Consider the following 12504-nt stretch of genomic DNA (forward strand, 5'->3'; position numbering starts at 1 on the left):
TCTACAGGCCAGAGAGGGCGCACCTAATAAAGGCTTCCCACCCCTTTGAACGCCTCAGCATGGATTTCAAAGGCCCCGACCCCTCCACCGACCGCAACACGTACTTCCTGAACGTGATTGACGAATACTCCCGTTTCCCATTCGCCATACCCTGCCCAGACATGACCACAACCACCGTCATCCAGGGTATCTTTACACTGTTCGGTTTCCCCGCATACATTCACAGTGATAGGGGGTCCTCCTTTATGAGCGACGAACTGCGTCAATTCCTGCTCAGCAAAGGCATCGCCTCCAGCAGGACGACCAGTTACAACCCCCGGGGAAACGGGCAGGTAGAAAGGGAGAACGGAACGGACAGTAGGGGTCCAGGAATCTCCCAGTCTCCCGCTGGCAAGAAGTCCTCCCGGTGGCCCTTCACTCCATCCGGTCGCTGCTCTGTACTACCACAAACCAGACACCTCACGAACGTCTCCTTGTTTTCCCCAGGAAGTCCTCCTCCGGGACCTCGCTCCCAACCTGGCTAGCGACACCCGGACCCGTCCTGCTTCGGAAACATGTGAGGGCGCACAAGTCGGACCCGTTGGTCGAGAGGGTCCACCTGCTGCATGCCAACCCCCAGTACGCCTACATAGCGTTCCCCGATGGCTGCCAACACATGGTCTCCCTTCGGGACCTGGCGCCCGCCGGAGCCCCACGCGCACCCGCACCATTGCCCCCACCCCCACCCTCCACGCAGCACCTGACCGAAGGGTCAGTACTGCCGCCGCCCCTACCCAGCGCCGAACAAGCACCGACGCCCCCTACAGGCGCCCCTCCCCCCCTGCCCACTTTTCGCCCCAACAGCGCCGCCTAGGGGTGATGAAGCTGCCTGGGAGGAAGACACCACGTTCCCAGAGTCGCAACCGCCGGGGCCCCCACCAGTATCATCGCCAAAGCTCAGACCCTCCAGAAGGACGACCAGGCCACCTGATCGACTGATTGCTGCACCATAAATACTTTTCCGTTGCCCTCGACATCACGGTACCTCCATACCTGGTCCTACCATGCAAAAGGTGACATTAACGCTGGCCATCACCCCGCCGGGTTCTTTGTAACAGGGGGTGAATGTGGTAATACCAGGTATTGCGGTACCTGAGAGGTGGATGACCATTGGCTAGACCTAGGAGTCTAACATTGGCTAATGTACATAGCTCCGCCCTGAGAGGCGGAGTATAAGAACCAATGCCGTCCCAGCAGCCTTCACTTTCTGTATCGAAGCTGCTGGGAATAGTTCTAGCTGATTAAAGCCTATTAGTTATGACTTACCTTGTATCGAGAATAATTGATTGCGCATCACACACTAACCAATGTTTAAACATGGCCGCTGCGTTTGCCGCGTGGGGGCTGATTCGCAGACACTCCGGCATGATTCAGAGCTCCATGTCCTTAAAAGTTTGCGTAATAAACTGTAGCACAATCAATCACTCACGAGACGAGATGGAGTCGAACGATGGCTTTATTACGCAGACTTGTTCCCCAGCATCACATTTACAGAGTGCGGCTGCTGGGAGAACCCGGGCTCTTATACTCCGCCTTGCTGGGTGGAGCCAGCAGGCGGCCTGATCCAATCGGGATCCAGTGTCTATCTACCAATAGCCACTCAGCATCCCAGGGTACCTTAATCCCCCTAATACATACCAACACAGCAGTGAAAAAAATAAAGTTACATGAGGCTACATCGGTAGCCGACCATTTCTCAATTCTGCCACAGTCCTTCTGCCTTCGCAAACTCCTCCGCTGCTTCAGCTGTCCCAAAATAAAAGTCCTTGGATTCGTAGGTCACCCTCAACTTAGCTGGATATACTATGCCGCACTGCACCTTGCTAATGTACAGTGCCTTCTTCACCTGGCTGAAGGCAGCCGCCTCCTCGCCAGCTCCACCGTAAAGTCCTGGTAAATGCATATATCAGCTCCAGCTCACTGCACCACCTGCTTCTGCTTTGCGCAGCACAGGACTTTCTCCTTCACACTATACCTACGGAAATACACAGTTATTACTCTTGGCGGCTCACTCGCCTTTGGTATAGGCCTCCACGACCGATGAGCCCAATCCAGTTCATATCGGGAGGGATCGTCCCCCTCCCCAAATAGCTTCGTCAACATCGTGGTATAATACTCCGTCGGCCTCGGGTCTTCCACCCCTTCAGGCAGACCCACAATCCTCAGATTCTGTCGCCTGAATCTGTTTTCCAAGTCTTCCATTTTGGCTCGCAGATCCTTGTTGGTCTCGATCACCCTCCGCAACTCCTTCCCCATCGAGGTGAGTTGATCACTGTGCTGCGATAATGCCTCTTCCACTTCCTTTAGTGTCTCACCTTGCTCCGCACCTCCGCCGCTGCGCTTGATACCACCGCCCTCACCGGAGCAATCGCCTCCTCCACCAGCACTTTCAATACCGCCCCCATCTCCTTCTTCATCGCTTCCATGTGTTTTGTGAACTGTTTTTCAAGTTCCACAGCCATCACCTTGGTCATTTCTTCTGCTGTGAACAATGCAACCGCCCCTGGTGCTCCAGCCTCCACTTTCCTTACAGTTCCTGCGCTGGCTTTTCCAATCACCGGTGGACTTTCGTTAACCCCCTTTTTCACGGCCGCTTTTCTCCCAAACCTGGACATGTCTCCTCCCTGCGCCTTCTTACAGCCTTTTCAGCCTCCGTTGCCCCCGGGACCGGGCGTTAATACTCCGAAATTTCTATTTCCGAGCATGAGCCCTCCAGTGTGCGGCTGCCTCCTGTCCGCCGTCACCGGAAGTCCATCAATCCAAAATGTTAATTCAGTTTTCCTCTCCACCAATGCTGCCCGACTAGCTGAGTATTTTCAACACTATTTATTTTTCCGAGAGTGTTAACCAATTTGCATTGTTTTTTAGCGTTTAAAAAAAAATGAAATCCACCAAATTACAAAACATTTGACAACATATAAACTGAAGATAAGATAAATTAATCATACTTTTATCATATTAATGTCTAGGTAGAATCCAGGAAAATAATTCACCGTAGGTTATGCATAGTTTGAGCTTAGTTTTCCTGAAGGAGATCCTGTAGCAAAGCACAGTACTAAATACCTACCTTACCGAAGAAAGCTTTTCTCCTTTCTTCCATTCCCAGAGAACTATTGTATGATTTTCATCCAGTCCTACTGATGCCAAACGCTTTCCATCCGCTGAAATAAATAAAATATTATATTTGTTACCTTTGTAATCATATTTGTGCTGGGAACGCACATACTGGACGATGAATTTGCATTGTTTAATCTGATTGAATCTAAAGTACTTTGTTTGGGTGCGGTTCAACCAAAACGTCTCTAACGGTGTGATTCTTCAGCCCCATTGCGCTCTCGTTGAAGCGAAACGAGGCCGGTAAATAGCGGGAGAGGCCGTAAACGAGAAAATTCCAAGCGCCAAACAGTTTGCGATGCAACCGGCCCACTCCCTTTAGCAAAATCGGGATCCTGCCGTAGCGTGGCAAGAAACCAATTATCATAATTTAAGCACCATTTCCATACAATTAACGGGAGCCACCCCATATCCAACAGCCTCCCATGATTCAGCAGCCTCCCCAGCAAAGTGGTCACGCTGGCGCTGATTAGTACTGAATTTTAAAAACGTGAACCTGCCGGAAGGGCTTCTGCGGAGAGGAGAGGAGGTGAGTAGCCATCTTTGCTCACAGGCAAAGAGCCCAGGGGCGCTGGGTTTGCCGCCCTGGTGCTCGGTGGGGGTTGGGGCACCCTCAGTTGAGGGGGGGGGGGGGCATCCTCCGCAGGGGTGGGCCACCATGGGAAAGTAGGGGGAGGGGGGCCGCAATGGGGGGGGGGGGGGGGGGGTGGAACTGCGCGCAGCTCCACCATACCAACCCTTGGATCCACCCTGACAACCCTGCCGGTCTGCCCCACCGACCACTCATTGCCCCCACCGACTATCAAGGCCTCTGGTCGTGCAGCTGAAGGCTATTGCTAATAGGGAATTGGCAATCGTGGATAAGGAAGCACTTCACACAACCTAAGTGGATTCCTGTGGGTGGGCGGACCATGTAGCACTGAGTGTCATTGCTAGCATCCCAATCACACGATGCCTGGACACTGTGCCTGAACATTGCGGGAGGCAACACCACACACAAGGCAGCCAACATCCGAACACCCAGGGGATGGGTCACAGCTCCGGGGACATGTCCACGGTCGGATGGTGGGTGAGTGCAATGAGAAGGGGACAACGACAGGTGAAGTTATGTGTGGGTGTCTGGGGTACAGGGCCTGGGATCTGTTGAGCGGAACCCGCTGTGGCCGGGAGTGCGTGAACTTTGGGCTGGGTGTTCCGGGCGTTGTGGGTGTGGGGGGTGGGAGATCATCAATAGGGGAATGGGGGGTCCCGGGGTGGGAGCCATCAATGTTTGGCAGTCTATGACCATCTCCCAATTACTTACAGATATTGAACGGTATGGACGGCATCAGGCCAGGGAGCGACCCAGAGGGGGAGACCTGCAACGGCCCAGGATGTACAGGCGATGCTGATCTTTTGAACAAATGACGGGCAGCGCATGCCGCAAGAGGTTCCGCCTGAACAAGGAGACGGCACCACATCGAGGAGGAGGACATCCACTCCCGGTGGCCGTCAAGGTCACTGCAGCTCTGAACTTTTACGCATCGGGATTCTTCCAGGACTCGGGCAGGGACCTGTGTGGCATCTCACAGGCCACAGATCATAGGTGTATCCGAGAGGTCATGGATGCCCTGTTTGCCCAGGTGGAAAACTATACAAACTTTTAGACATGGACCAAGCCCAACAGGATGCCCGGGCAGTACAGTTCGCTGCCGTCGTCGGGTTGCCCCAGGTCCAGGGGCTGATAGACTGCATGCATGTCGCCATGCGCTCACCAGGCCATCTGGGAGTGCCCTACGTTAACAGGAAGTGTTTCACTCCCTGAACATACAGCTCATGTGTGACCACCACATGAACATCATGCACATGTGTACACTCGTCCCTGTGAATGTGCACTACAGCTACATCCTGGGTCAGTCAGCCATCCCTGGCCTCTTCGAGGACAACCTTTACTTGAGAAAGGATGTACTGGCACTTTAGGGGGTGCAGAGGAAATTCACTAGGTTGATTCTGGAGTTGAGAGGGTTGGCTTATGAGGAGAGACTGAGTAGACTGGGACTATACTCATTGGAATATAGAAGAATGAGAAACATAAAATTATGAAGGGAATAGATAAGATAGAAGCAGGGAATTTGTTTCCATTGGCAGGTGTATAGCATCAAAATAAGGGGAGCAGATTTAGGACTGAGTTGAGGAGGAACCTCTTCACCCAAAGGGGTTGTGAATCGGTGGAATTCCCCGCCCAGTGAAACAGTTGAGGCTACCTCATTGAATGTTTTTAAGGCAAAAATAGATAGATGTTTGAACAGTAAAGGAATTAAAGGTTATGGTGAGCGGGCAGGTGAATGGAGCTGAGTACACAAACAGATCAGCCATGATTTTATTGAATGGCAGAACAGGCTCGAGGGGTCAGATAGCCTACTCCTGCTCCTAGTTCTTATGCTCTTGTGTTCACCCCAGAAAGGGTGGCTAGTTCTTGGGATTAAGGGGTACCCCCCCTGAGGACCTGGTTACTGACACCAGTACAGAGGCCAGAGACTGAAGCGGAGATATAACAAAGCCATGTGGCCATCTGGGCTGTCATTGAACGGTGCATCAGACTGCTCAAAATGTGGTTCCAATGCCTCGACCACTCCGGTGGTACCCTGCAGTACACCGTCCGAAGGGTCACTCGCTTTGCAATGGTCTGCTGAGTCCTCCACAACCTGGCACAGCAGCGGAGCGAGACGCTGGAGGTTGGGGATGAGGAACATGTGCCCACATCCGAGGAGGAGGATGATGATCATGAGTAGGCGACGGAATAGCACAGACTGGAGGACGAGCCTGGGGATGAACCGAAGGACCAGCCAAAGGTTGCAGAACAGGCAGCCCTCATACGCACCCGCTTCACATAGGACATGGCCTTATCTGTCATAGCTACTTTCCCCAGCCCCCTTTCTCCCAGTTCCCACCCTCTCAGGATATGTGTCACATCACTCAGGGTGCTGGGACTGTGACGGCACCGTCAGCGTGTCACTGTCGAGGGCAGAGGGGTGGTGATAACCCGCAGAGAGCTATAATAATCTTTATTGTCACAAGTAGGCTTACATTAACACTGCAATGAAGTTACTGCGCAAAGCCCCTAGTTGCCACATTCCGGCGCCTGTTTGGGTACTCAGAGAGAGAATTGAGAATGTCCAATTCACCTAACAACAAGTCTTTCGGGACTTGTGGGAGGAACCCACAAGAACAAACTCAAAGAAAAAAAAACATTACACCACAGGAACAGGCACTTCGGCCCACCAAGCCTGCGCCTAAATACTGCGAATCTAGTAGGTCTAAATTCCTTATTTAGACCTACTACCTATTGCCCAAATGATTTGTATCCCTCCATTCCCCACCATTTCATGTATCTATCAAGCTACATCTTAAACATTGCTATCGTGCCTGCCTTTACCAACTCCACTGGCAACGCTTTCCAGGCACCCACCATCCTCTGTGTGAAAAACTTTCCCCGCACATCTCCCCTAAACTTTCCCCCTCTCAGCTTGAACCTGTGCCCCCTTGTAATGGAGTCTTCCATCCTGGGAAAAAAACTTATCACCCTGTCTATACCTCTCGGAATTTTGTAGACCTCAAATTAGGTCCCTCCTTAGCCTCCGTCTTTCTGAAGAAAACAATCCAAGTTTATACAACCTCTCCTCATAACTCCCTCCAGACCAGGCAACATCCTGGTAAACCTCCTTGGCACTCTCTCCAAAGCATCCATGTGCTTCTGGTCGTGTGGCGACCAGAACTGCACGCAATATTCCAAATGTGGCCTAACTAAAGTTTAATACAACTGTAACATGACCTGCCAACTCTTGTACTCAATGCCCTGGCCGATGAAGGCAAGCATGCCATATGCCTTCTTGACCACCTTATCCACCTGCATTGCCACTTTCATGGAACTATGGACCTGAACGCCCAGATCCCTCTGTATGTCAATGTTTTTAAGGGTTCTGCCATTTACTGTATAATTTAGACCTGAATTTGGTCTTCCAAAATACATCAACTCGCATTTCTCCAGATTGAACTCCGGGCGGAATTCTCCCCCCCCACGGCGGGTGGGAGAATCGCCGGGGCGCTGCGCGTGTCCCGCCACGCCGCCCGGACGCGATTCTCCCCCCCCCCCCCAAACCGGCGGCGCGAGAATCACGACTGGCTGATGGGAGAATTGCCGCTCGCCCTTTGCAACGGGCGAGCGGCGATTCTCCGGCCCGGATGGGCCGAGCGGCCTGCACAATACGACGGGTTCCGGCCGGCGCCGTCCACACCTGGTCGCTGCCGGCGGGAACAGCGCGGGAACGCTGGGGGGGCGGCCTGTGGGGGGGGGGGGGGGTTCCTGCACCGGGGGGAGCCTCAAATGGAGTCTGGCCCGTGATTGGTGCCCACCGATCGGCAGGCTGGCTTCTCTGAAGGAGGACCCCCTTTCCTCCGTTGCCCCGGAAGATCCATCCGACATCTTTTTGTGGGGCGGCCTCGGGGAGGAGGGCAACCGCGCATGCGCGGGTGACGTCATTTACACGGCACCGCTTTTACGCGGCGCCAAGGCCCGGTACACGTAAATGACGCAACGCCGCTCCTAGCCCCCCGGGGGCGGGAGAATAGGGGGCTGGGAGCAGGCTCCGACGCCGGAGTGAAACACTCCGGTTCCAGCGCCAGCACTTAGACTCCCGATGGGAGAATTGCGCCCTCCATTTGCCATTTCTCTGCCCAACTCTCCAATCTGTCTTTATTCTGCTGTATTCTCTGAAAGTCCCCTTCACTATCTGCAACTCCACCTATCTTAGTGTCAGCTGCAAACTTTCTAATTTGGCAATCTACATTTTCCTCCAGATCATTTATACATATTACAAACAACATTGGTCCCAGTACTGATCCCTGTGGAACACCACAAGTACAGATCTCCATTCTGAAATACTCCCTTCCATTGTTACTCTGTCTCTTGTTGCCAGGCCAGTTCTTTATCCATCTAGCTAGCACACCCCGAATCCCATGCGACTTTACTTTTTGTACCAGTCTACCATGAGGACCTTGTCAAATGCCTTACTAAAGTCCATGTAGACGACATCCACAGCCTTTACCTCATCAATTTGTTTTGTCACCTCCTCAACAACTCTATCAAGTTGTTAAGACATGACCTGCCCCGTACAAAACCATATTGCCTATCACTAACAAGTCCATTCTCTTCTAAATGTGAATAAACCCTGTCCCTCAGTATCTTCTCCAACAGCTTCCCACCACTGACTTAAGGCTCACCGGCCTATAATTACCTGGATTATCCCTGCTTCCCTTCTTAAACAAAGGGACAACATTGGCTATTCTTCAGTCCTCTGGAACTTCGCCTGTGGTCAAAGATGATGCAAAGATATGTTAAGGCCCTAGCTATTTCCTCTCTTGCCTCCCACAGTAACCTGGGATATATCCCATCTGACCCAGGGGACTTGTCTACTTTAATGCATTTTAAGATATCCAAAACGTCCTCCTTCATTATGCTGACATGTCCTAGAATATTCATATACCCATCCCTAACCTCAACATCTGTCATGTCCCTCTCCTTGGATTGGATTGGATTTGTTTATTGTCACGTGTACCGAGATACAGTGAAAAGTATTTTTCTGCGAGCAGCTCAACAGATCATTAAGTACATGGGAAGAAAAGGGAATAAAAGAAAATACATAATAGGGCAACGCAAGGTACACAATGTAACAACATAAGCACCGACATCGGATGAAGCATACAGGGGTGTAGTGTAAATGATGTCAGTCCATAAGACGGTGATTTAGGAGTCTGGTAACAGCGGGGAAGAAGCTGTTATTGAGTCTGTTTGTGCGTGTTCTCAGACTTCTGTATCTCCTGCCCGATGGAAGAAGTTGGAAGAGTGAGTAAGCCGGGTGGTAGGGGTCTTTGATTATGCTGCCCGCTTTTGATTGTCCGGCCCCTTACGCTCTGCAATTCCCTCCCTAAACCTCTCTACCCACATCTCCTCTTTTCAGATGTTCCTTAAAACCTACCTCTTTAACAAAACTTTTGGCCACCTGTTCTATTGTCTCGGCATTTAATTTTTGTCTGCATATTCTCCTGCAAAGCACCTTGGGATGTTTTCCCCCTGTAAAGGCACTATATAAATGCACATAGGTGCTGCCTAAACTTTAGTCTACTTTAATCAACATTGAAGCTAAGAGTTCAGATAGCAATGTAAGCATTCACTGTTGAATATTGAAGTCTAAAAAAATAGGGGCGGAATTCTCCTTCCCCCCCCATGCCAGGTGGGAGAATCACCGGGGCGCCGCGCGTGTCCCGCCATGCTGCCCCTACACCCGCACGCGATTCTCCCGCCCACCCCCCAAACCAGCGCGGCAAGAATCACGGCTGGCCGCTGGGAGAATCGCCGCTCGCTGTTTGCAAAAGGTGAGCAGCGATTCTCCGGCCCGGATGGGCCAAGCGGCCGCTCCAACATGACAGGTTCCCGCCGGCGCCGGCCACACCTGGTTGCTGCCGGCGGGAACTGCGCGGGAATGCTGGGGGGCGGCCTGTGGGGGGGGGGGGGGTCCTGCACCGGGGGGGCTCCAATGGGGTCTGGCCTGCGATCGGTGCCCACCGATCGGCGGGCTGGCCTCTCTAAAGGAGGACCTCCTTTCCTCCGCCACCTCGCAAGATCCATCCGCCATCTTCTTGTGGGGCGGCCTCAGGGCGGACGGCAACCGCACATGCGCGGGTGACGTAATTTACGCGACGCCGCTCCTAGCCCCCCGGGGGCGGGAGAATAGGGGACTGGGAGCGGACTCCGACGCCGGAGTGAAACACTCCGGTTTTCACTCCGGCGTCGGGACTTTGTCTCCATTTTGGAGAATCGCGCCCAGGAATTCTTAGCAAGGAAATATTTTGCATATAGTTATTAAACATGCAGAAGTATCAAAAATTCACTAGCAGGATTTACATATTGTACTGTATACAAATACAAGGAGGCTCACATTTGGTGACAGCATTGGCGATGAAGGAATTCATAGGGCGGCACCAAATGTTGTTGAATATTTGTATGTTTAGAATTTGCCTTTATTATGCAGCACGAGTACAAGATTATAATAAATAATGTTATCCTTTACCTGAAAAATCTACTGCACAAACTCCAAACTGGTGATGTCCTTTTAAAATCGATAATGGCTTCAATAGCTCTGTATCCCAGATATGAATTGCAGAATCGCGACTCACCTAAACAGAGGAAACTAATTTACAATTCTTATTTACAGTTGTCAAGAGATTTTTTTATGGTGTAATATGAAAATAACTCTGCTCTATTAATAGAAATGGAAGCGTACTTCACAGTAACAACTGAATAAGTTACTTATTCAGAGGAAATATCAGAAAGATTTTTTTTTCACTATATGGACATTCCTAATCTGGACAAGGGTTTGTCATCTCGTTTTTTGTAACCATTCTTCATGTATAATCCTAGATAGTTAATGTCAGCAGTTTATTCAAACGGAATGCATTACAGCCTAATCCTGTTCTCCCCTAGTTTGCTCACATGCACGCACTTTTGAAGTCACTGAATAGCAATATGGAGCTTAAATCCTGTTCATTCCTTACTCTTTATTCCAGGCTAACTATAAATGATGTGTTCAGATCAGCCAGTTCAATATAAACTGGAAATTGAATCTGAAAGTTTCTGCTACGTATTAATGCTACAACAGACATTGTTATGTTAATTTCTAATTACTGAAAAGATCAGTTTCAAATTAGAATGTAATCCCAGAGGAGCTCAAGAGTTGAAAGGGCATGGGCAGCAAGCTCAAGATGCAAAGAATAGGATTTTGTTTCAGAATTATAGTTTACAAACATTTTCCAATTTAAACAGAGTATTAGACAACAAGATATGTATGATAACAGGCTTATAATTAAAATTGAAGAATGATCACCATGACAGCTAATTATACAGCACAAATCATGGATAGCTGCTACCAAAGCAGTAACTCCTAAACAAATATGCCCATTTGAAAGTGTCAGACTCTCTAAATGATAAGTTATTCTGTGAAGACTATTTAATGTTAGCCAGACGTATCACACCCTGACAGCCAGCAACAGGTACTCATCAACCAAAAAGTGCAATAAGAAATAATAGTTTGCCTAACTATCTCCACCCCCTTTTTAATTCCCCAAACAAACTTTCAAATATTGAATATTATATATAAAATTGAGTGGTGTCTTTGATTAGAACCACAGAATGCTAGGATGTCACTTCAAACCAAGGCTTTGTGGAATTGCCAGTCTTGGTCTCACTCCCGCAGGAATACAATCGATAGAGTTTTCCTGTAGTGAGAAGGAAAATTTGATTGAAGTGTATTAACAAGACAGCTCTCGTCTGCTGACTTGCTATCAATCTCTACCATTTCCTTTAATGTGGCAGTGAAAATCTTTGTTCAATTATTCATGGATTCCCAAATCAAATCAATAGCTACCACCTCTTACCTTTGAAGGACTCTATTCATTTCTTCATGTTGATACTTTTTGCCTCACTAACTCCTCCTGCCTCAAACAGAACTATTGAATCTCTGTTAAAGTTGTCTCCAAGAATGCAATTTTGTGCTCTTGAATGATCTGAATTATAAACGGGTTCTCTCTCCACAGATGCTACCAGACACGTTGAGCGATTCTAGCAATTCTGTCTTTATTTCAGCATCCGCAATATTTTCTTTGCACTTGTACTAGTGGATGCAATTGATCTGATAATCAGCAGTACAAGCTGTGTAATGGTACATTTAGTGATCCATTCATTATAGCACTGTAAGAAGAATGACATTATGGGCTCTGCAGGGGAAAACATATAGCCACAAAGGTCCTCACATTGTCAAATAGTTTGTCTGACTGAACAGACATCTCCATTTTAAATGACATTATTTCAATGTTATTTCTATGATGCTCTATAATAGCCTTCAACATTGCAATGCAGATTCCAATCTGTAGCTAAATCAGATAATGAAAAGTTGCTGTAGCAGTATATCTGGTGATCAGGGGCGAAATTCTCCCCCAACGGCGCGATGTCCGCCGACTGGCGCCAAAAACGGCGCCAATCAGACGGGCATCGCGCCGTCCCAAAGGTGCGGAATGCTCCGCATCTTTGGGGGCCGAGCCCCAACATTGAGGGGCTAGGCCGGCGCCGGAGGGATTTCCGCCCCGCCAGCTGGCGGAAATGGCGTTTGTTGCCCCGCCAGCTGGTGCGGAAATGCGGCGCATGCGCGGGAGCGTCAGCGGCCGCCGACAGTTTCCCGCGCATGCGCAGTGGGGAGAGTCACTTCCTCCTTCGCCATGGTGGAGGCCGTGGCGGAGGCGGAAGGGAAAGAGTGCCCCCAC

General features: G+C 50.1%; 1 protein-coding gene across 6 annotated transcripts in view; it reads right to left on the reverse strand.

Moving 5' to 3' along the window:
* LOC140403495 (echinoderm microtubule-associated protein-like 5) overlaps positions 1-12504 on the reverse strand; it is a 415808-nt gene that overhangs the window by 218273 nt on the left and 185031 nt on the right. For all 6 annotated transcript variants that reach the window (XM_072491458.1, XM_072491449.1, XM_072491467.1 and 3 more), the window contains 2 exons: positions 10260-10365; positions 3107-3200 (listed from right to left, as the gene is read on the reverse strand). In XM_072491458.1, coding sequence (XP_072347559.1) covers positions 3107-3200; positions 10260-10365 — 200 coding nt within the window. The remainder of the gene's footprint in view (positions 1-3106; positions 3201-10259; positions 10366-12504) is intronic.

The sequence above is a fragment of the Scyliorhinus torazame genome, chromosome 2 (assembly GCF_047496885.1).
Source record: "Scyliorhinus torazame isolate Kashiwa2021f chromosome 2, sScyTor2.1, whole genome shotgun sequence".
In the NCBI taxonomy this organism is placed as follows: Eukaryota; Metazoa; Chordata; class Chondrichthyes; order Carcharhiniformes; family Scyliorhinidae; genus Scyliorhinus; species Scyliorhinus torazame.